This window comes from Oryctolagus cuniculus, chromosome 5 (assembly GCF_964237555.1).
Source record: "Oryctolagus cuniculus chromosome 5, mOryCun1.1, whole genome shotgun sequence".
In the NCBI taxonomy this organism is placed as follows: Eukaryota; Metazoa; Chordata; class Mammalia; order Lagomorpha; family Leporidae; genus Oryctolagus; species Oryctolagus cuniculus.
In genome coordinates this window covers 137,824,821-137,848,794 of record NC_091436.1, presented here as the reverse complement: position 1 = coordinate 137,848,794, position 23,974 = coordinate 137,824,821, and the positions used below count along the sequence as shown (strand labels likewise).

Sequence of the window (23,974 nt, the reverse complement as noted above, 5' to 3'; positions counted from 1 at the left end):
CACCCATAGCATCTTACCAATAAATATTTTTGAATGAAAAAAATATTGCTTAGTAAATATATTAAATACTGCCATTTCTAGTGCTTGCTCTGAATTAAATATTGAGTCATTGTTAGCATCCATTACTTCAGAAATGGAAAACTCTACAGAATGAATTTTAAAACTTTTCTTGCAGTCAATCTGGAGGGTAATGCGGAAATATAAATATGAAAATATAGGTTCTCAATCTTTTGGGCACTTAGTAAAATCAAAAATTAAGAAAAATCTCCACATACGAACAGCTGAGAAATAAAGAACTTACTTGTTGTTCTCTGTGAAATCACTAAAATATAAGGAAAAAACAAATCCATTTAATTTTCTCAAACAGAAAACACATGATAATATCTAATATATTTAACTGGTATATGTGAGAGGAAGATATGAGTAGGCAAAAGAAGGAAGCATCCCATACAATATTATAGAATAGTTGCAGTGCAAACTTAGAACGAAGATTAAGCAGCGATGGAGTGATGAAGTCAAAAGTAGGATTTCCTTAAATGACCTCTTTTCTTCTTGGACCTAAGCAACTTTTGGAATAATCTTAAAAATCTTATAGATCAATAGATATTTCTGGCTCCTTTGAATAGCATTACAATCTTGGAGGGAACACTCACAGTCTCTTTCCATTTAAACATAATTATGCACTCTCTTGCTCACTTGCTCTCAAAAATTCCGCCTATCACTATTATTTAATAACATTCCTTAAAAAGATTTATTTATTTATTTGAAATACATACAAAGAGAAACACACACGCACACACACACACACACACAAACAGTGAAATCTTCCAGCTGCTGTTCACTCTCCAAATGGCTGAATTGGCTGCAAAGGCCAGGGCTAGACCTTGCAGATCAGGAGTCTGGAACTCTACCCAGATCTCCTCTGTGGGTGACATGGGCCCAAGTAGTTGGAAAACCTGCTGCTTTCCCAGTCACTTGAGCAAGGAGCTGGAGCAAAATAGGCAGGTGGGACTTGAGCCAGTGTTCATATGAAATGCTGGTGCTGTGAATCAGCTTAGCCTACAGTGCCACCACTCTGCCCTCTAATATTCTTGAGTTTTGATTTCTTTCAATCTATGTTTTCTTTTTAAAAAAATTATTGTTTTTTTCACTTTTATTGAAAGGCAAATACACACATACACATGTACGCGCATGTGCGTGTACACACACACACACACACTGTGGCAGGCAGAACCCAGGAGTCTGGAACTCAATCCTGGTCTTCCATATGGATAGAAGGGACCCACATTTTTTTTTTTTTTTTTTTTTTTTTTTTTTTTTGACAGGCAGAGTGGACAGTGAGAGAGAGAGACAGAGAGAGAAAGGTCTTCCTTTGCCGCTGGTTCACCCTCCAATGGCCGCCGCTGCAGCCGGCGCACCGCGCTGATCCTGGCAGGAGCCAGGAGCCAGGTGCTTTTCCTGGTCTCCCATGGGGTGCAGGGCCCAAGCACCTGGGCCATCCTCCACTGCACTCCCTGGCCATAGCAGAGAGCTGGCCTGGAAGAGGGGCAACCGGGACAGAATCCGGCGCCCCAACCGGGACTAGAACCCGGTGTGCCGGCGCCGCAAGGTGGAGGATTAGCCTATTGAGCCACGGCGCCGGCTCATTATCTGTTGCTTTCCAGGGTGCACATTAGCATATAGGTAGATTGGAAGCAGAGGGGCTAGGATTTGAACCCAGACACTCTGATATGGGATGTGAACACCCTAAGTATTGTCTTAAACACTGTGTCAAACACTTGCCCCATTAATCAGTATTTTCTTTAATTATCTGTAACATAAAGGAGGGTGGATAAAAAGGAAGCAACAGAAGAAAAAGAAACTCAAATGTAACAAAAGTTCAGTAAAGGGGACCAAAAAGAACCAAAGCAGAGAAATAAATGAGTACTTACTCAGGGGTGCTAAAGGCATACCTAAACAAACATAAACATAAAACAACAAATTAGGCCTTGGCAGAGATTTGTTGGAAAGGAATAAGTTTCCTCCTAAGAAGGCCTATTTGTGTAATGTAGAGGCTTACTAGTAACACCAGTTGTGCGTTCAAATTATGGTTCTATGACTATGTATTCTTGGCTATGTATTTCATCTCAGTTTCATATTCCTTACTAAAGGGATTAATAGGTTTTCTTTAGGATCAAATGAGATAATGTAATTAAAGCACATAGGAGGTACAAATTAAAATTGAAGAAATTAAGTGAATGGAAGCTTCCCTTACAGGAAAGGCTAGATGTGCAAGGACATAGGAAACTGGAAGCCATGAATCTCAGGTTTCTGCACATAGAGTTAGAAATGACAGGACAGAGGTCCCCAGGCCTTGTAGAAAATGGCAACAACAGAAAACAGTAGACAGACAAATTCAACTTACCATGGGGCGCTGGAGATGGACCCGCTGAAAAACAGATGTATCTTAGCAACCTTTTTTTCTCCCACAGCTTTTTCCCCTTCTATTTAGAGAATTCTCTCTTTGTAAGGTCATTAACAGTAGGAAAAACTTTCCCTATTGGTATTTATTTACTTTTAATGTCAATCAGTAGAGTGTGAATTTTCCAAAGAATCATTAATAACAACTTGGAATTTTGGTAATGGAAGGTAAGTTGGTAAAGTAATATGCTTTTCAAGCTCAGCATCCCAGCTCTGCCAGAGGAAAAAGATATTCCAGGCAAATGAAATTAAAGTAGAACAGAAAAAGGTATCTCCTTTTCCTTTCTTTTTTGTTCAATTTTAACTCCCCCATTCTTTTTTATATAAGTGAGTGAAGTTTGATTTTTCCATAACATTAACAGTAAGCTGAGACAATAATGGGTAATATAAAAGCAAGACATTGAGAAAATAGCAATATCAAGCTTCTAAAATCTCTGTATTGTGAGGAAATTTTTCTTTAGGTATCTCGGAACTCAAATGTGAAAAAATAGCACCCAATTGAAAATGGTTATAAAAAACTCCTTATCCTCTCCTTTCTCTGTTACCAATTTTTATTTTCTATATGTTTTTAGTTAATTTCTTGTTGATAGCTTTATGACTATATATTTTTTCTCTGCTCTTCATATTTCTGTAAATCCATAGTTATGACTTTCAGTATATCATTAATATCCCAGAAAAGTTTTGGTAATAATGAGATAGCAAGAGGTCAAGTTGTACTTTAAGCCCTTTGTATCTCAATCTGGCCAGATAAAGACTTTTGGACATGTAGAGACCAAATGAGTCCTGTGCAAGAGAATTAAATGAGCACAGATTTATTGATTAAATGAGGAGATAATTTTACAGCACAACAAGGAGATTTCCTATTACCCCCTTGTTTCTTATCCTACTCATTTTTATACTAATCATAAAATCTCCTGGTAATATGAGGATACACCAAAAAGTTTTGTGGAAAGTGGAATTAAAACATAAGCTCATTTTAGTACAAAAATTGTGATACATGCATAGTTTTTCCATGAACTTTCCCCATTAACTCTTTAAAGATACTTTGTATAATTGCTTGAAATATTTTTCTGATTAAAGGCATTTGAAATTTCTAGAAAAGTGGTAGAATTCTGGATAATGAAAAAGCAAAAAGGCTCGAAAAATAGGCATTTCAAGTTCATGTGTTAAAACACTGGTAACAGTATACATTGCTAGACTTTGGCAAATTCACAGCAGAGAAGCAAGTAAACAACTGACTGATTTCCTGTGTATGTGACAGTTGGAGAACAAAAAATGTAATCTTCATAATTCTCTTATTTTTTTCTACATAGAAAGTCCCTGAATGACAGTCTTTAGAGCTATGGAGAAACTTTGTTTTCCTCTGATCTTTAACTTTTATGTGAGTCAGTGATTGTCCAAGAAACTTATTAACGACCTAGTGGATTTCTGGGTAATGGAAAAATAAGGGGTGAAGGAAATTGGACGTTTAAGCTAGTTTATCCTAACAAGGGTGGATACATTTTCGATTAAGATCATTAACTGCTGCCAGAGACAAAGGATTTCCATAATGAAGGTGACAGTCAAACTTACAAGTGGATCCTGCAGCTGAAAAACAAACAGAAAAATTAGTATGGAGAGGCTGGTGAAAGAGGACATAATTTTTCTTTTATTCTGAGAGTCTCAGAAATGCCCATGGAATGACCATTCTCCTCAATGGAAGAGCACAGAAAACTTGCCATTATACCTAGGGCCATCTATCTCCTGCTCAGTCTGGGAGGCTGCAGGAAAGGGAGATGACTGTCTTTTCTTTTTTTTTTTTTTTCAGTAACTGCTAAAACTGCCTGAAATCCTGCGTGGGATTGGAAATGTCTTTAATTTTAAATTCTTTAAATAAAGTGCTGCTTTAACCTTTATTCTTCTATTGCTGTTATCCTGTGCAGGCTTTCAGTTACTGATAAAACATTATCCCTCCCTTGTTGACAGATGACTATACACTTTGGATAGCTTCCTTTGATTACCATACTTTTTTGATCAGTGTGGTTTGTATTTTCAATTCATTCATTTCTGTAGGGGGCGAGACAGCAACTAGATAGTGGGTTAAGATAAAGAGATGGAGGAACATGTGTTTTTATACCCACAAGAGGGATGCAAGTGAAGGGAAAGGATCCTTGTAGGAAGCCAAAGGCAGCTATCAAATGAGAACAGGCATGGAACTTACTGTTCATTTCTGAAGGTTCAGCTGGTGAAAAATGAAAGGGAAGAAAAGGGAAAAATCAGCATGTTTAGAATAAGAGAAAAATCAGTTTTCCCAAGAGAGGCCTTATTTTTTAAATGTAATTAAAATGTAAGTTTATTTCAGTGCAAAAAATTTTTGAAATCCATGTAAAATTATCTTCATAATATATATTTCCCCTGTACTTTTTGAAGATCTCTGCATGTTGCCCTGCCTTTTCTTTACTTCAGTTCCCAAAGGGCAGAAAAATAACCCTGCAATTTAACCGAAGACTTTTTAACATGGAAGGAAACAGTTCAGCTTTTTCTTTTTTTATAGAAAACTTTTATTTAATAAATATAAATTTCAAAAGTACAACTTTTGGATTGTAGCATTTCTTCCCCCTATAACCACCCCCCTACCCAGAAACCATCCCATCTTCTACTCCTTCTCCCATCCCATTCTTCATTAAGATTCATTTTAATTATCTATATACAGAAGATCTCTATACTGAGTAAAGATTTCAACAGTTTGCACCCACAAAGACACCAAGTATAAAGTACTGTTTGAAGACTAGTTTTACTGTTAATTCTCATAGTAAAACACATTAAGAACATAGATCCTACAAGAGGAGCAAGTGCACAGTGACTCCTGTTGATTTAACAATTGACACTCTTATTCATGACATCAGTAATCACCTGAGGCTCTTGTCATGAACTGCCAAGGCTATGGAAGCCTCTTGAGTTCACTAACTCTGATCTTATTTAGACAAGGCCATAATCAAAGTGGAAGTTATCTCCTCCCTTCAGAGAAAGGAACCTCCTTCTTTGATGGTCCCTTCTTTCCACTAGGAAATCACTAAAAGAGATCTTTCATGCAGGTCATTTTTTGCCACAGTGTCTTGGCTTTCCATGCCTGAAATGCTCTCATGGGCTTTTTATCCAGATTTGAATGTTTTAAGGGCTGATTCTGAGGCCAGAGTGTTGTTTAGGGCATTGTTCATTCTATGAGTCTGCTGTGTGGCATGCTTCCCATGTTGGATCATTCTCTCCTTTTTAATTCTATCAATTATTATTAGCAGACACTTGGTCTTATTTATGTGATCCCTCTGACAATCTCTCTTCATGATCAGCTATGAACTTGAACTGATTACTTTAACTAGTAAGATAGCATTCGTACCTGCCGACTTAATGGGATTTGGAGTCCCATGGCAAGTTTTGAGCTTTACCCTTATGGGTAAGTCCGAGGGAGTGTATGCCGAACTATAGATCTCCTCCCTCTCCAAGAGAGGCCTTTTAAGAGTAACTTCAGAGAGGAATCAGGGAGTTCTAAATCCTGCATATTAGCTTAGTTTTCAGTCAGTGTCTGGCTTCAAGTTGCCCACCTTTGTGTTATGTGGTTTTAGGCTTGGTGCTGATCAGTGGCAAGAGAGTGGCTATAAAATGATAAAGTAAGGCTTCATTCGTCATTTCCATACCACTTCCAGAGTCATAATATCTTAAACTTGTACTTCTAAATACTTTCATCTTTTTCATTTTATTTAATCTCTCTTTCCTACCTAATCTTTTAATTGATCTGAAAAGTTTTCTTCTCAATCCTTTTTGGGAGCCACTAGTTCTTGTTATAGTTATTTTAATATTAGTCAGTGCATTTTGAACTTTATCCAAGTCACTTGTAATTTAGGAATAAACTAGAAAGGAAAACAAGTATTAATAATTTTAATTTATACATTATTATTTTTAAAGTGTTTACACATGGGGAGAGAGAGACAAGTGGGGAGAATGTAAGAGCAACGATTTTATATACTCATATAAGTTTTCTAGCATGTGGGCTACTAGGGAACTCTGTGTCAGGTAGTTGCATCCTTTGCTCCAGTGAGATCCGCTGACACAGGCTGGCTTGTATTTTCTCTCTACAGGAATTGTGAGAACTTCCAAGGCTGTAGGTCTTGTAGATAATTAAGAATATTGGAGAGGTAGCATTAATTTAAGTGAATAGCAAATAAGTGATGTCTTTTATGCATATATAAGAACTATAGATAGAACCAGCATCTAGAACAAGAAACTTGTAGTTTTAGTGGTCATGGTATGATTGTGTGGGTGGTTGCCCACCCTTTCCATTTTTTGAATTTAATTTCTAAGATATCTTGTAGGATTGTATACTCCATGATATCAGGGACAAACCACATCTTTTCCTGTATTGTTCATGCCTTTATGCATCAGTAGATTAATACCTCAATTTACTTAATTTTTGTTATCTTTCCTCTCATTTACACCTACTTTTTTATAATGTATGTCCATCATTTTATTTTTTTTTAACTTTTATTTACTGAATATAAATTTCCAAAGTACAGCTTATGGATTACAGTGGCTCCCCCCCATAACTTCCCTCCCACCTGCAACCCTCCCCTTTCCCACTCCTTCTCCCCTTCCATTCACATCAAGATTCATTTTCGATTCTCTTTATATACAGAAGATCAGTTTAGCATATATTAAGTAAAGATTTCAACAGTTTGCACCCACATAGAAACACAAAGTGAAAAATACTGTTTGAGTACTAGTTATAGCATTAAATCACAATGTACAGCACATTGAGGACAGAGATCCTACATGAGGAGTAAGTGCACGTGACTTCTGTTGTTGACTTAACAAATTGACACTCTTGTTTATGGCATCAGTAATCACCCTAGGCTCTTGTCATGAGTTGCCAAGGCTATGGAGGTCTTTTGAGTTCACCGACTCTGATCATATTTAGGCAAGGTCATAGTCAGAGTGGAAGTTCTCTACTTTTAAAATTTACAACTACTGAGACTCCAAGACAGATGAATAGAGGTGTCCAACACTAGCCTAATCCTCCGCAGAGAAAAACCAAAATACTGAGTAAATAACTGCTTTTCAAGAATAGTGCCTGAGGGAGAACACTGGAACTCAGCAAAGGAATCATGTGGAACACAGTAACCTTGGCTGGCAGCATAAAGAGAGGAACAAGATACACCTGCAACTACAACCTTAACTCCACAGGCAGAGGAATCCATTGGCAGGGGAGAAGATAAGGAGCAGATTCCATCTCCAGGGATGCTAGATGCTGATAGTTTCAGGTACATGTGGGATGTGTAGTAGTTGCAAGCTTGAAGCCCAGTAATGGGAGCTACCTGAGCTTTGCTTCATAGAAGGAACTCAGATTGTCTCCCCTAAAATCTGAAGTGTAGGTTGTGGCAGTATGACATAATCTTGAGAAAGGGGCCACTATTAGAGTCCACACTACCTTAGGTACAGAGACCCTGGCATATCCCAAACCCTGTGACCGCATAGACATCCTGATATATTGAAATAAGTATTGCAACCCTACAAACTCAGCAAGATCCAACAGTGCAACTGTGACCTCAACACTAGCCCTAGCAGTGCCCTGCAATACTGAGGACAGCTGGTTCACCACAGCAGGAAGTCTCTTCTCTGGGAACCTTAGACTTGGTGTGCTTGCTCCTGTGAACTGGCAGTCCATCCTTTGTGACTCTATGTCTCCCTAGGGAATTATGGGTCATACACGCCCTCAGTGGAATTCAGGCTAGTACTACTGCACCTTTGGAACAATTCCTTCTAGCACCATGGAGAGCCATTTGTCTCTGCTGTATTTTGCTACTGGGAACCCAGCAACAGTGGAATGAGGGCTGGTATTTCAATGATCACAGCCCCAACCTGGAGGTCACTACTGGGAACTACACACTCTTACTGAGACTGAACAGCTTGCCCAGACTCCCACTAGTGCTGTCATTGAATACAGTAGTAGAAGACATGAGGAGACAATACTACTGGAAGTAGAGCCAAAGTGGTCTACCAAAACAATATTTGAAGACATATCTTTGGAGGAAAAAGCCTTTTACCACAAATCCACCCTTTACAAATGATAGAGACAACTGATCTCTATCAGCTAGAGGCACAAATATTGTTTTTTTTAAAGATTTTTTTTATTTATTCAAAAGGCAGAGTTAGAGAGAGAGAGAAAGAGAGAGTGAGTGAGAGAGAGAGGTCTTCCATCTGCTGTTTCACTCCCCAAATAGCTGCAATGGCTGAAGCTAGGCCAGGCTGAAGCCAGGATTCAGGAGCCAGGAGCTTTTCTGGGTCTCCAGCGTGGGAACAGGGGCTCAACACTTGGGATGTCCTCTATGCCATTCCCAGGTGCATTATCAGGGAGCTGGATTGGAAGTGGGGCATCTGGGGCTCAAACTGCTGCCCATATGGGATGCCAGCACTGCAGGTTGTGGCTTAACCCAGTATGTCACAATGCTGGCCCTATGCACAGCTATCAGTGAAATAAAACAAGAAGTATATAATAAAAAGGCAATACACAGGGGGCTGGTACCTTGGCGCAGTAGGTTAATCCTCTGCCTGTGGCGCCGGCATCCCATATGGGTGCCAGTTCTAGTCCTGGCTGTTCCTCTTCCAATGCAGCTCTCTGCTGTGGCCTGGGTAAGCAGTAGAAGATGGCCCAAGTCCTTGGGCCCCTGCACCCACAGGGGAGACTGGGAAGAAGCATCTGGCTCCTGGCTTCAGATCAGCATAGCTCCGGCCATTTGGGGAGCAAACCAACAGACAGAAGACCTTTCTCTCTGTCTCTCTCACTGTCTGTAACTATGCCTCTCAAATAAATAAATAAAATCTTTAAAAAAAAGAAGGCAGTACACAATAATGCTTTAGTAACAGACTCCAAAAAAATGGAGGTAGGATATTTGACAGAGAATTCAAAGGAATGATTATAAGGATACTCAAAGAGATCCACAGACTGCAAATAGTTTAATTAAATTAGGAAAATGCATTATATGAATAAGGAATTTAGTAAAAAGATAACAAAAATTAGAGTTGAAAGCCTCAGTAAGGCTAGATTAATTATAATAAATATTATCTGAACTTTAACACAGATCTTATGACATATTTCAATTAGACAAAAGACAAAAGATAAAACAAAAGAAATGGATTCCGGCAAGATGGCGGAATAGGAAGGGAGCACACTGATAGTCTGGGGAGAGATAGTTTAATAAAAGTGGAGATACTGCAGGTTCAAGGAAGAGTAGGGGAGGAAACAGCAGAAGAAACTCTTCCGGAACGCGTGACTCACAGCGGACCTGCGTGGAGTGCGTGGGAGCCCACAGTTCAGGACACCAGCAGCAGACTCAACACAGCAGCGCTGGAACACGAGGTGAGCCGAACCTCAATAGCCCGAGACACTGGCAGGCAAGCGGAGAGAGGAGACTAGAGGGAATGACCCCCGGGGGGGGAAGTTCACAAGGCTAACTGGAAGAGAGAGAGAGAGAGAAAAAAAAAGGGGTGACTAGTACGGACACGGGTTTCTCTCTCTCTGCTCACCTCTCAAGGGCGAGCAAGACAAAGAGCAGGCGCCATCTTGGACATACGTCATAAGCAGAGCGACCTCAGGTCTGCACCGGCCCTGAGCCTAGCAGAAAAACCTGACTCTGGGTGGGGCGAAATAACAGGAGATTAGGACCTAGTAAATTTGTGGTGCTACTGAACTGAGACTGTGAAAAAAGAGACGGTGGGGGAGAGAACTCACGGAATTCACGTGAGCACTCTCCAGAGACGCTACAATTCTGTAACTTTGGCAACCCAGTGGGAGACTGAAGGAGAATTTGAGCCCACTCTGAGGGCTGAACAGATTCCCTGTGTGGTCCTTGGGAAAGAGCTTCCGATCTCTGGCTCCTGTGGGTATATCATTTGCCTGCTAACTACCTCCAACTTCGTTCAGCTGTGTGGAATTACTTCCCTTTTGAATCAAAAAAAAAAAAAAAGAAAGAGAGAGAGAGAGATTTACCACGCCTAACCTGGGAGTATCACCTTTGGCACACCAAACAGAGCTCTCAGGCCACACCCATCTCAAGCCCTAAGGCTCCATCAAAAACAGATAGTCCACTTAATGTAGAGTCATAGTATAACAAGAAAAAGCACCACAGTGAAGAAACCAAATATCTCCAATATGGCAAGTAACAAACACAAAAACCGAGGTAATAAAAACAAGGAAGTCACCATGACGCCCTCAAATGAAAAAGACACCCCAATTCAAGATTATGAAGATGATGACATAGAAGAAATGCAAGAAGCAGATCTCAAAAAATTGATAAGAACATTAAGAAGTTCTCAAAAACAAATTCTGGAACTACACAAATCCTTAATGGACAAGATAGAAAATCTCTCTCGTGAAAATGAAATATTAAGGAGGAATCAAAATGAAACGAAACAACTAGTACAACAGGAAACTGTGATAGTGACTGAAGTGAAGAATTCAATAGATCAAATGAAAAACACAATAGAGAGCCTTACAAACAGAATGGGTGAAGCAGAAGAGAGAATATCGGACTTAGAAGACAGAGAACAGGAAAGGATACAGTCAGACCAAAGAAAAGAAGAGCAAATTGGAAATCTAAAACATATTGTTGGGAATCTTCAGGATACTATTAAAAAACCCAACATTCGGGTTCTAGGAGTTCCTGAAGGCATGGAGAGGAAGAAAGGATTAGAAGGCCTTTTTAGTGAGATATTAGCAGAAAATTTCCCAGGTTTGGAGAAGGACAGAGAAGTCCAAGTACAGGAAGCTCACAGAACCCCTAATAAACATGACCAAAAGAGATCCTCATCACGACACGTTGTAATTAAACTCTCCACAGTGAAACATAAAGAAAAGATCCTAAAATGTGCAAGAGAGAAACGTCAGATTACTCTCAGAGGATCTCCAATCAGACTCACAGCTGACTTCTCATCAGAAACTCTACAAGCTAGGAGGGAATGGCGAGATATAGCCCAGGTACTAAGAGAGAACAACTGCCAGCCCAGAATATTATATCCTGCAAAGCTATCATTTGTGAATGAAGGTGAAATAAAGACTTTTCATAGCAAACAGAAATTGAAAGAATTTGTTGCCACTCGTCCAGCCCTGCAAAAGATGCTTAAAGATGTGTTACACACAGAAACACAGAAACACGGTCATCAATATGAAAGAAGGTAAAGGAAGGAAACCAAGGAAGGAAATCTCACAGCAAAAGATCACAGGGAATTCAAAGCATATATTAGAATTTATCTTTGGCAAATGGCAGGGCAAAGTTACCACTTATCATTAGTCACATTGAACGTGAATGGCCTGAACTGTCCAGTTAAAAGACACCAATTGGCTGATTGGGTTAAGGAACAAAACCCATCTATTTGCTGCTTACAAGAAACACATCTTTCCAACAAAGATCCATAAGAATGAAAGTGAAAGGCTGGAAAAAGATATACCATGCCAACAGAAATGAAAAAAGAGCGGGCGTAGCCATCTTAATATCGGACAACATAAACTTTACCACAAAAACTGTTCAGAGAGACAAAGAGGGGCACTATATCATGATTAAGGGATCAATTCAACAGGAAGATATAACAATTATCAATGTATATGCACCTAACTACAGGGCACCGGTTTATCTAAAAGATTTGTTAAGGGACTTAAAGGGAGACTTAGACCCCAATACAGTAGTACTGGGGGACTTCAATACTCCACTCTCAGAAATAGACAGATCATCCGGTCAGAAGATCAACAAGGATACAGTAGATTTAAACGACACTATAGCCCAAATGGATCTAACAGATATACACAGAACTTTCAATCTACAGCTAAAGATTTTACATTCTTCTCAGCAGTACATGGAACCTTCTCTAGGATTGACCACATACTAGGCCATAAAGCAAGTCTCAGCAAATTCAAAAGAATTAGAATCATACCATGCAGCTTCTCAGACCATAAAGGAATGAAGTTGCAAATTAGCAACTGAGGAATCCCTAGAGCATACGCAAACACATGGAGATTGAACAACATGCTCCTGAATGAACAATGGGTCATAGAAGAAATCAAAAGAGAAATCAAAAACTTTCTGGAAGTAAATGAGGATAACAGCACAACATACCAAAACTTATGGGACGCAGCAAAAGCAGTGTTAAGAGGAAAGTTTATATCAATAGGTGCCTACATCAAGAAATTGGAAAGGCACCAAATAGATGAGCTTTCTATTCACCTCAAGGATCTAGAAAACCTACAGCAAACCAGACCCAAATCTAGTAGGAGAAGAGAAATAATTAAAATCAGAGAAGAAATCTACAGGATTGAATCAAGAAAAACATTACAAAAAATCAGCCAAACGAAGAGCTGGTTTTTTGAAAAAATAAACAAAATTGACACCCCATTGGCCCAACTAACTAAAAAAAGAAGAGAAAAGACCCAAATCAATAAAATCAGAGATGAAAAAGGAAATGTAACAACAGACACCACAGAAATAAAAAGAATCATCAGAAATTACTACAAGGACTTGTATGCCAGCAAACAGGGAAACCTATCAGAAATGGATAGATTCCTGGACACATGCAACCTGCCTAAATTGAACCAGGAAGACATCAAAAACCTAAACAGACCCATAACTGAGACAGAAATTGAAACAGTAATAAAGGCCCTCCCAACAAAGAAAAGCCCAGGACCAGATGGATTCACTGCTGAATTCTACCAGACGTTTAAAGAAGAACTAACTCCAATTCTTCTCAAACTATTCAGAACAATCGAAGAAGAGGGAATCCTCCCAAATTCTTTCTATGAAGCCAGCATCACCTTAATTCCTAAGCCAGAGAAAGATGCAGCACTGAAAGAGAATTACAGACCAATATCCCTGATGAACATAGATGCAAAAATCCTCAATAAAATTCTCGCCAATAGAATGCAACAACACATCAGAAAGATCATCCACCCAGACCAAGTGGGATTTATCCCTGGTATGCAGGGATGGTTTAATGTGCGCAAGACAATCAATGTGATACACCACATTAACAGACTGCAGAAGAAAAACCATATGATTATCTCAATAGATGCCGAGAAAGCATTTGATAAAATACAACATCCGTTCATGATGAAAACTCTAAGCAAACTGGGTTTGGAAGGAACATTCCTCAATACAATCAAAGCAATCTATGAAAAACCCACAGCCAACATCCTATTGAATGGGGAAAAGTTGGAAGCATTTCCACTGAGATCTGGTACCAGACAGGGATGCCCACTCTCACCACTGCTATTCAATATAGTTCTGGAGGTTCTAGCCAGAGCTATCAGGCAAGAAAAAAAAATTAAAGGGATACAAATTGGGAAGGAAGAACTCAAACTATCCCTCTTTGCAGATGACATGATTCTGTATTTAGGGGAACCAAAGAACTCTACTAAGAGACTATTGGAACTCATAGAAGAGTTTGGCAAAGTAGCAGGGTATAAAATCAATGCACAAAAATCAACAGCCTTTGTATACACAGACAATGCCATGGCTGAGGAAGAACTTCTAAGATCAATCCCATTCACAATAGCTACAAAAACAATCAAATACCTTGGAATAAACTTAACCAAGGACGTTAAAGATCTCTATGATGAGAATTACAAAACCTTAAAGAAAGAAATAGAAGAGGATACCAAGAAATGGAAAAATCTTCCATGCTCATGGATTGGAAGAATCAATATCATCAAAATGTCCATTCTCCCAAAAGCAATTTATAGATTCAATGCAATACCAATCAAGATACCGAAGACCTTCTTCTCAGATCTGGAAAAAATGGTGCTGAAATTTATATGGAGGCACAAGAGACCTCGAATAGCTAAAGCAATCTTGTACAACAAAAACAAAGCCGGAGGCATCACAATACCAGATTTCAGGACATACTACAGGGCAGTTGTAATCAAAACAGCATGGTACTGGTACAGAAACAGATGGATAGACCAATGGAACAGAATTGAAACACCAGAAATTAACCCAAACATCTACAGCCAACTTAGATTTGATCAAGGATCTAAAACCAATTCCTGGAGCAAGGACAGTCTATTCAATAAATGGTGCTGGGAAAACTGGATTTCCACGTGCAGAATCATGAAGCAAGACCCCTACCTTACACCTTACACAAAAATCCACTCAACATGGATAAAAGACCTAAATCTACGACCTGACACCATCAAGTTACTAGAGAACATTGGAGAAACCCTTCAAGATATTGGCACAGGCAAAAAATTTCTGGAAAAGACCCGGGAGGCATAGGCAGTCAAAGCCAAAATCAACTATTGGGATTGCATCAAATTGAGAAGTTTCTGTACTGCAAAAGAAACAGTCAGGAGAGTGAAGAGACAACCGACAGAATGGGAAAAAATATTTGCAAACTATGCAACAACAGATAAAGGGTTAATAACCAGAATCTAGATAGAGATCAATAAACTCCACAAAAACAAAACCAACAACCCACTTAAGAGATGGGCCAAGGACCTCAATAGACATTTTTCAAAAGAGGAAATCCAAATGGCCAACAGGCACATGAAAAAATGTTCAAGGTCATTAGCAATCAGGGAAATGCAAATCAAAAGCACAATGAGGTTTCACCTCACCCCGGTTAGAATGGCTCACATGCAGAAATCTACCAACAACAGATGCTGGCGAGGATGTGGGGAAAAAGGGACACTAACCCACTGTTGGTGGGAATGCAAACTGGTCAAGCCACTATGGAAGTCAGTCTGGAGATTCCTCAGAAACCTGAAGATAACCCTACCGTTCGACCCAGCCATCCCACTCCTTGGAATTTACCCAAAGGAATTTAAATTGGCAAACAAAAAAGCGGTCTGCACCCTAATGTTTATTGCAGCTCAATTCACAATAGCCAAGACCTGGAACCAACCTAAATGCCCATCAACGATAGACTGGATAAAGAAATTATGGGATATGTACTCTTTAGAATACTATACCGCAGTAAGAAACAACGAAATCCAATCATTTGTAACAAAATGGAGGAATCTGGAACACATCATGCTGAGTGAAATAAGCCAGTCCCAAAGGGACAAATACCATACGTTCTCCTTGATCGGTGACAACTGACTGAACACCAAAAAGGAAACCTGTTGAAGTGAGGTGGACACTATGGGAAACGGTGGCTTGATCAGCATAGCCCTGACTGTTAATGAACAACTTAATACATTATCCCTCTTAGTAGTTTTTTTATCTGTTCTACTTAATATGACTGGTTTAGTTCTGTAATTGATGCACAGTTATTCTTAAGTGTTGAAAATTAACTGAAATGTGATCCCTGTTGAACATGGGAGTGGGAATAAGAGAGGGAAGAGATGTATAATTTGGGACATGCTCAGGCTGACTTGCCCCAAGTGGTGGAGTTGGAAGCATACCAGGGGATTCCAATTCAATCCCATCGAGGTGGCATGTACCAATGCCATCTCACTGTTCCAGGTGATCAATTTCAGTTCACAGTTGGTCATGGTGGAGGGACTGGGAGTCAAAGGGAACACATAGACAAGTCTAGTACCTGCTAACGCTAACCGATGGAGTAAATAAAGGGGAGAGTGATCCAACATGGGAAGTGAGATACTCAGCAGACTCATAGAATGGCAGATGTCCTAAATAGCACTCTGTCCTCAGAATCAGCCCTAAAGGCATTCGGATCTGGCTGAAAAGCCCATGAGAGTATTTCAGGCATGGAAAGCCAAGACACTCTGGCAAAAGATCTCTGTGAGTGAGATCCCAGTGGAAAGAACAGGCCATCAAAGAAGGAGGTACCTTTCTCTGAAGGGAGGAGAGAACCTCCACTTTGACTATGACCTTGTCTAAACAAGAGAAGAGTCGGAGAACTCAGAGGGCTTCCATAGCCTTGGAAACTCATGACTGGTGCATAGGGAGATTACTGATGCCATAGACAGGAGTGTCAATTGGTAAAGTCAACAACAGTAGTCACTGTGCACTTACTCCTCATGTAGGATCTCTATCCTTAATGTGCTGTACATTGAGATTTAATGCTATAACGAGTACTCAAACAATATATTTCACTTTGTGTTTCTATGGGGTGCAAACTGTTGAAATCCTTACTTAATGCATACTAAACTGATCCTCTGTAAAAAAAAAAAAAAAAGAAATTATCAACTCCCAACTTGACTCTCACTGGGATTAAACATGACAATAGGTCTGCTCTGATTTCATCATCATTTAAAAAAAATCATCTATTATTTTTCACTTTATGTTTCTGTGTGGGAGCAAACTGTTGAAATCCATACTTAATGTATACTAAGCTGATCTTCTGTATATTAAGATAATCGAAAATGAATCTTGATGTGAATGGAAGGGGAGAGGGAGTGGGAAAGGGGAGGGTTGTGGGTGGGAGGGACGGTATGGGGGGGAAGCCATTGTAATCCATAAGTCGTACTTTGGAAATTTATATTCATTAAAGAAAAGTTAAAAAAAAACAAAAACAAAACAAAAGAAATAACTTCTGGGCTGGCACCGTGGCTCAATAAGCTAATCCTCAGCCTGCGGCACCTGCACACCGGGTTCTAGTTCCGGTCGGGGTGCCAGATTCTGTCCCAGTTGCCCCTCTTCCAGGCCAGCTCTCTGCTGTGGCCAGGGAGTGCAGTGGAGGATGGCCCAAGTGCTTGGGCCCTGCACCCGCATGGGAGACCAGGATAAGCACCTGGCTCCTGCCTTTGGATCAGCACAATGTGCCTGCTGCAATGCGCTGGCTACGGCGACCATTGGAGGGTGAACCAATGGCAAAAGGAAGACCTTTCTCTCTGTCTCTCTCTCTGTCCACTCTCAAAAAAAAAAAAAAAAAAAAAACTTCTGAACCAATGACACAAAAAAGAATAGAAGAATCACCCATGTTTATGAATTGGAAGAATTAATATTATTAAATGTTCATATTATTCAAAGTGATTTACAGATTCAGTGCAGTCTTCAACAAAATACTATGAGATTCTTCACAAAAACTAGAAAAAATCCCCACATGTCTATGACATTATAAGAACTCTTGAATAGCCAAAGTAATCTTGAACAAAAATACCAAAGCCAGAGGCATCACATTAACTGCTTTCTCATTTTCTCTACATTGTCTCAACTATCTCTGGGTAAGCCTTTTATAAAGTACAAAGCAGTCAAGAACTAGAAAAATGCATTATTATTCCTTCTCTATTTAGAGAATTTTCTAGATTTGTTATAGAGACCATCATTAGTTTTTTTCTTAAAAATTTCTGGAGAACTCAGCAGGTGGAAAGGGGGACACATGGAAACACGTCTTTAACTGCTGTTCTTACCACAAATAGACACAGGTAGGATGGGGAATGGACCTTGTAGACACTGAAGAAGATGAGGAAACACAAGGGAGGATTTATGGGACTTACCACTACTGGATCCAGTATATTGTACTAAAAATAGAAACAAATTATTGTGGTTGAATATAAAAACACATATGATGCTTTTCAAAGTAAAGTTGTGAAAATTATTTACACAAAAATTACTAAACCTGAATATTCAAGATTAACTTTTTTAATTGTATTGTTTCTATATTATAGCCTCTCCATAAGAACCAGATCTTCCTCTAGGAGATTGCATCCATGTTTTAGTTGGAAGGATAACTACCTCATTATTGCTTTTCATTACAGGTGAAGTTCTTAATTTTACTCCTTTACTCATCTTAGTCAATGCTTTTTCCTTCATAGCACTCATATTTATCTCCTTCAGCCATCCCTATTTTTTCTTCTTGCTCATTTCTTAAATCCTTCTGATTCTTTCTGTGACATTCTTGCTTTGAATCATTAATATTTTAAAAAGTTAAACTGCCTAGTATGCACTTTAGAGCAGTGGAATTTCTGTTTTCTAAAATATGATTGATTGTTCAGAGTTTGAGAAATGTGACTGTATCTTTAACCCTGAAACAAATCAGTTCGAGCCAAAGTCGTTAATACATAATACGAAGCCACTAGAGATGAGTAGATACTGGCAACTTACCAATAGGTCCTGGAGTTTGCACTATAAAGGAATTCAAATTGGCATGTTAGTAGGGCTTTCATCTGAAGAATATATTGCATATTATGTTTATTCTAAGGGTAGGCCTTTGGGAAGTAGACTAGGGCAGAAGTGATACCAGGTTTGAGATTATTATGGAGAACTAACCCAGCTGTGTTAAGTATGGCATAAAATACATATTTTATACCATAAAAGAAATACTTCAGCCTGAAGTGAGGATTATTGTATGATCCATGTCAACTGAAGCAATATTAAAGTGAAAACTTTGTACTTTCCCTTCCTGTCAGTAAAAATAGAAGATCATGCTTTCTCAGGGATAATACTTGCACTAAAATCTTTCTGTTCCAGAGGTAGGCTTTAGTATAGGCGGTAAGGACTCAGCCCCTCTTTATCACCGCTTCTAACTTATTGGGTGACTGCTGTTTTGATTAGCTTTATAATCTGTCAGCAGAGGATTAACAAAACCCTGTTTTTAATGAGGTCTGACTGTTAGGTTGATTTTCCAGCTGTGATCCCCTGGCAATCTGATAAAGATTGAAAGCCAACTATATTACTTGGCAGCATTGTTTATGTAAGAATGGGCTTTGATTTGTAGATTGCATCTGAACTGGGAGACCTATAAATACCTATTAAGAAGATATTCCTGGGGCCAGCATTGTGGTGCAGCAGGATATAGGACTCATTCATTCTATCAAATGAATATAGAGAAACTACAAATCATGCTTTTTGATTTTATAATTTATTACATTTTATTTTTGTTAATTATAATCCATTTTGTGAATTAAACTGTAATCATTTATATAAATACACATTCCAGTTTGCAAACATGTAGTTGTGAACAGTTATACCTTGGAACATAACCATTATTTACAATGTTTTTCTGAAAAAATGTATTAGAGAAAATTGCTAAAAGTTGGTGAAAATGGAACCTAATTGTCTTGTAAGGAACTTTTCAGAACAAGAAGACATGACAAGAAACTTAAAATTTACATTATTTTATAAAATTAAAATAATCTAAATAATCTAATAATTAAAATGTTATTTGCATGAAAAGCAAGAAGTTGAATGCTGTTTTTAAAATTTTTATTATACATTGGCTCTGAAGAGCTAAGTAGCTCAGGCAGGATCATTCCTGAAAGTTATTTTTTCACTTTGTATTTCAGCTTCACAATTTTTATGGCAGAACCTGGGTGAGTCCAATTTTTTCACTTTGTATTTCAGCTTCACAATTTTTATGGCAGAACCTGGGTGAGTCCAACCTAGAGGAGTTGTGGGTGGGATAATAACACGATGGAAGCGCTGGATCCTTGAGTCTGTGGGCATAAATCGTTGAGGTGAAAAAAGTTGATGTTCTAAGTACTAAAAACAAAGTGGCAATTTGAAATTTAGATGACTTACCAATGGTTTTTTGAGTTAACTCTGGGAAAAGAAAATAAAAGAGAAAAGAGGTAAGTAAAATCAGTAGGTGCTTCAGGCTCTGGAGACCAACATTCTTATTTATGTGGTTTTCCTTGTAAGAATCTGTACCAGTAAAGTACAGATCAGCTGTAGCTGGGCAGCTGATTTTATTGGTGGGATGCTATGGCAAGCAAATACATAGACCCATCTAGTGGATCCACTGAGAGGATGAGTAGCAAAAGTTCAAGAATTCAGCACTTTTGTCCATTTAAACCCCTGTAGAGGATTAGAAAATCCTCATAAATTTAAATTTCATTCCTTTCTCTGATTACTTAACTTTTTCCCATGTCACTGTGCTTTTAAAAATCCTATGTGTAATTGGGAACCTTCTCCAAGGGCTTATCTCATAGTTTGTGTATTATCAGTGAAATGCATGTTCACAAACCATTTACTTACTGAAGTCCCTGGTAGAGGAAAACAAAAAGGCCAAGAAAATGAAACTCTAAACCCTTGAAATCCCACTGTGGAAGCCAGGGGAAGATCCTTAACACAATGTAGAAAAGTGTTCCACAATTGAGAATCGGCAAACTTACTGATTGGTCCTGTAGCTCCAGCTGAGAAGAAAGCAAGAGAGAACTCAGTATGCTTCGCCAATGTGAAGGAAATAGCCATTCCCCAACACTCACTTTAGAGGAAGTCTTAGAACCCTGAGAAGATCAAGGGTTGCTTGTCTAACAATCCTCAAGCAGGCTACCTGTTGCACAGTATAGGAGACATACAAAAATCAAGGCCTCCCTCCTTTTTTAATGATGTTTGAAATCTTTCAGAGGATTGGGAAAGACTTATTCTCTATTAATTTGTAATGCTTCTATGTTACTTGCTGCATATTTTCTCATTTCCTTGGAGAGTAGTATACCTTTTTCCCTTGATGATTTGTCATTAAAACTGCCTCTTTAGTTTCTTTCTTTTTTTTTTTAATCAGACTGTGAAGTTTGTGGTTTCTTGATTTTATGCATTGCCTCTTTGAAAGCTATAAGGGAATGTTAAGGGAGTTAAGAAAGTTGGTTTCAAGAAATCAGGGAAGATTAGGCCCTAAAACCTCATAGGACAAATGTTAAAATTTTCACAAAGAAGAAACAAATATGATGCTTACGGACAGGTGCTGTGAATTGCACTGAAATACAGAAAATAGGGAAAATTAGTGTAGTATGACATTAACAGGTTTCCTGTCACAAATATTCTCTCTATGAAGCAACTCAGCCCAGAGAATAACTGAAACAGGACTGGATATAATTTTAGCATGGAAGTCCCATAATCTTCCTATATATAAAATCATGCAGTATCCATCTTAAAGGAGGAATATAAATAATTTTTAAAACTAGAATAAGGTGCTGGCGCTGTGATGCAGTAGGCTAAACCTCTTCCTATAGCGCCAGCACCCTAAATGGGTGCTGGTTTGTATCCTGGCTGCTACTCCTCTGATTCAGCTCTCTGCTATGGCCTGGGAATACAGTGGAAGATGGCCAAAGTTCTTGGGCCCCTTAACTCATTTGACAGACCTGGAAGAAGCTCCTGCCTCCTGGCTTCAGATCAGCTCAGCTCTGGCTGTTGCAGCTATTTGGAGAGTTAACCAGAGGATGGAAGACCTTTCTCTATCTCCCCTTCTCTCTGTCTGTAACTCTACCTCTAAAATAAACAAATAAATCTTAAAAAAATAATAAAATAATTTAAAGTATGAATTATTTGGCCTTCCTTTGTCTTAAACTCAGTGACATCTCAGGGCATTTTGTCTAATGTCTTGGGCATTTCAAGTTGTCAAGAGATTTAAATTCAGTCAAGAAGCATGAGTGGGAAATCCTTCAGTGTAGAAATGGAAGCAGACAGAGTGTAGAAAGGGCCTCCAATGCCACAGAAGGCCCAGGAACATTAGAATTAGGGAGTAGAAGAGGAACTCACTTATAGGTCCAATAATTCCACCTAAAATACAAGAAAACAAAACAGAATTAGAATGGTTCTTTGGTACAGGTAAATATAGTTCGTTTTTTTTTTTTTTTTTTCGGGAGAAACATCAGAAATCAGCAGGAACATTTCTACTTTACTAGAACAAATATTATAAATGTTTCATTCCTCACCTTGGGGGACCCCAGTTACTGTTTGGATCTTATACCTGGAACTGCTGGTATGCAGTGATCAAGTTTCCTTCCCTGGTGGATGGGGAAGAAACCTTATCAGTCTGTTAGGTAGAAAGTCAGTTATGAGTTTATGTGTGTGTAACATAAAGGCCTAAAGAGAAGACATCTATGTCCATCATATGCATCTGCATCTCAAAGTCAGCCTGACAATGTTTCAGGGGCAGCCCAGCCTTCGCATCCTGCCCTGCCCCCTTCTACCTGATAACCTGCCAGGTGGAGGTCTCCGCCCCTTCTGCCTGACAGATCTTCCACAATCTCCCAGGTGCAGCCCAGTATCTGCATTTCGAACACCCTGCTCCGGATCCCCATTCTCTAGAGGGTCCTGCTCACCCTTCCTCTGAACCCAGGATGGCACCAGCTAGGCTTCCTCCTGTCTGATACCTTCAAGGCAAAACTCAGATAGGAGCTTCTTAATATTTAAAGTCATAAAATCCTTTGTTTCAGGAGGAGATGTGTGAAGACAAAGACCCATCTCCTTAAAAACCCCCGGCCTCAACCGGACTGCGCGCTCAGCCCTCTGCCTCTCTGTTGAGCCACCTGCCTGGTCTGGCCAGGTGTAATCTTTCCACTCAACCATGTAACCTCCACCCGTCCCTCCCCGCCCAGTCTCTCAGGCTCTGTCTGTACAGGTGCCCATCCATCCTTATGGATGTCCCTTCCCTAACAAACCTTGCTATTTTACCTCCTAGTACTCTCTGTCTCACACCTGAATTCTTTCTTGCACGAAGACAAGAACCCTCCAATTTCTCCGGTAACAAGTCAATTACAGTGTTTCTTCTACCTGGGCTAATTTGAAATTGTTGGCTAGAAGCTATAGACCCATCTTCTAAAGGGGGCAGTGGAAATTCCTGTCTTTGTGGTGATTTTGGCACTTATTCAACAGAGTAACTTGGCTTGGAATATCTTATTATATGAGGTTATAGAAACTACTACTTAAATTTTCAAGACTTTCATTGGTAAGGTTAGTGGGTTAAGGGATGAGACGTTAGAATCACATGCCTGGAAATAATAGTCTTCTCTTTTACACACATGCTTGTGCACACACTCACACACACAATGTCACCTCTATACACTTGGTGAACTCCATTATTTGTGATGTCTTGTCAGTATTTGCTTTTGAAGTTTGAATTCTGATTATTTTGATCCTGTTTCATGTGTATAAGTACTCGTAGAAGAGTAGACACAGGTGTGGTATATGATTTCCAACCTGCAAATCATTCTGTTTATTCTTCCCTTTAGGGCTAGCCCTGTTCCAGGGGCTCATGCTCTGAGTATCCTCAGAAGTGATGGATAGAAATGCATTAAGAAATGAATTAAGCCCTGGTAAGTTTCATCATTCTTGTTACTGATTTTTTTTAATTTATTTTATTTATTTAATTAATTTATTTATTTGACAGGCAGAGTGGACAGTGAGAGAGAGATACAGAGAGAAAGGTCTTCCTTTTGCCATTGGTTCACCCTCCAATGGCCTCCACGGCTGGCACGCTGTGGCCGGCACATCACGCTGATCAGAAGCCAGGAGCCAGGAGCCAGGTGCTTCTCCTGGTCTCCCATGTGGGTGCAGGGCCCAAGGACTTGGGCCATTCTCCACTGCACTCTTGGGCCACAGCAGAGAGCTGGCCTGTAAGAGGGGCAACTGGGACAGAATCCAGCGCCCCGACCAGTACTAGAATCCAATGTGCCGGCGCCGCAGGTGGAGGATTAGCCTATTGAGCCATGGCGCCAGCTCTTCTTACTGATTTTAATGTTACTTTTGCATGGAGGATGAAAAGGAATTTTGCATAGCAATAAAAAGATTGGTTAACTTGAACCAGGCTCACTCAGTTGTTTTTTTTTTTTTTTTTTTTTTTTTTTTTACTTTCTTTGTAAATGCAGAGGATTAAA

The 23,974-nt window shown here is 39.3% G+C and overlaps 1 protein-coding gene across 37 annotated transcripts in view; it reads right to left on the bottom strand.

Annotated features, from left to right (window-relative positions):
- The window catches only part of TSBP1 (testis expressed basic protein 1), a 122,231-nt gene that overhangs the window by 72,516 nt on the left and 25,741 nt on the right, over nucleotides 1-23,974 (bottom strand). For 32 of the 37 annotated variants that reach the window (XM_070074716.1, XM_070074729.1, XM_070074720.1 and 29 more), the window contains 11 exons: nucleotides 21,855-21,875; nucleotides 21,052-21,072; nucleotides 20,492-20,512; nucleotides 19,899-19,919; nucleotides 18,483-18,503; nucleotides 17,876-17,899; nucleotides 4,661-4,681; nucleotides 4,033-4,047; nucleotides 2,405-2,428; nucleotides 1,932-1,952; nucleotides 302-322 (listed from right to left, as the gene is read on the bottom strand). In XM_070074716.1, the coding sequence (XP_069930817.1) occupies nucleotides 302-322; nucleotides 1,932-1,952; nucleotides 2,405-2,428; nucleotides 4,033-4,047; nucleotides 4,661-4,681; nucleotides 17,876-17,899; nucleotides 18,483-18,503; nucleotides 19,899-19,919; nucleotides 20,492-20,512; nucleotides 21,052-21,072; nucleotides 21,855-21,875 (231 nt within the window). Of the gene's footprint in view, nucleotides 1-301; nucleotides 323-1,931; nucleotides 1,953-2,404; nucleotides 2,429-4,032; nucleotides 4,048-4,660; nucleotides 4,682-17,875; nucleotides 17,900-18,482; nucleotides 18,504-19,898; nucleotides 19,920-20,491; nucleotides 20,513-21,051; nucleotides 21,073-21,854; nucleotides 21,876-22,030; nucleotides 22,103-23,974 lie in introns of all 37 variants that reach the window. The other 5 variants (XM_070074718.1, XM_070074725.1, XM_070074752.1 and 2 more) reach the window with 3 other exon arrangements.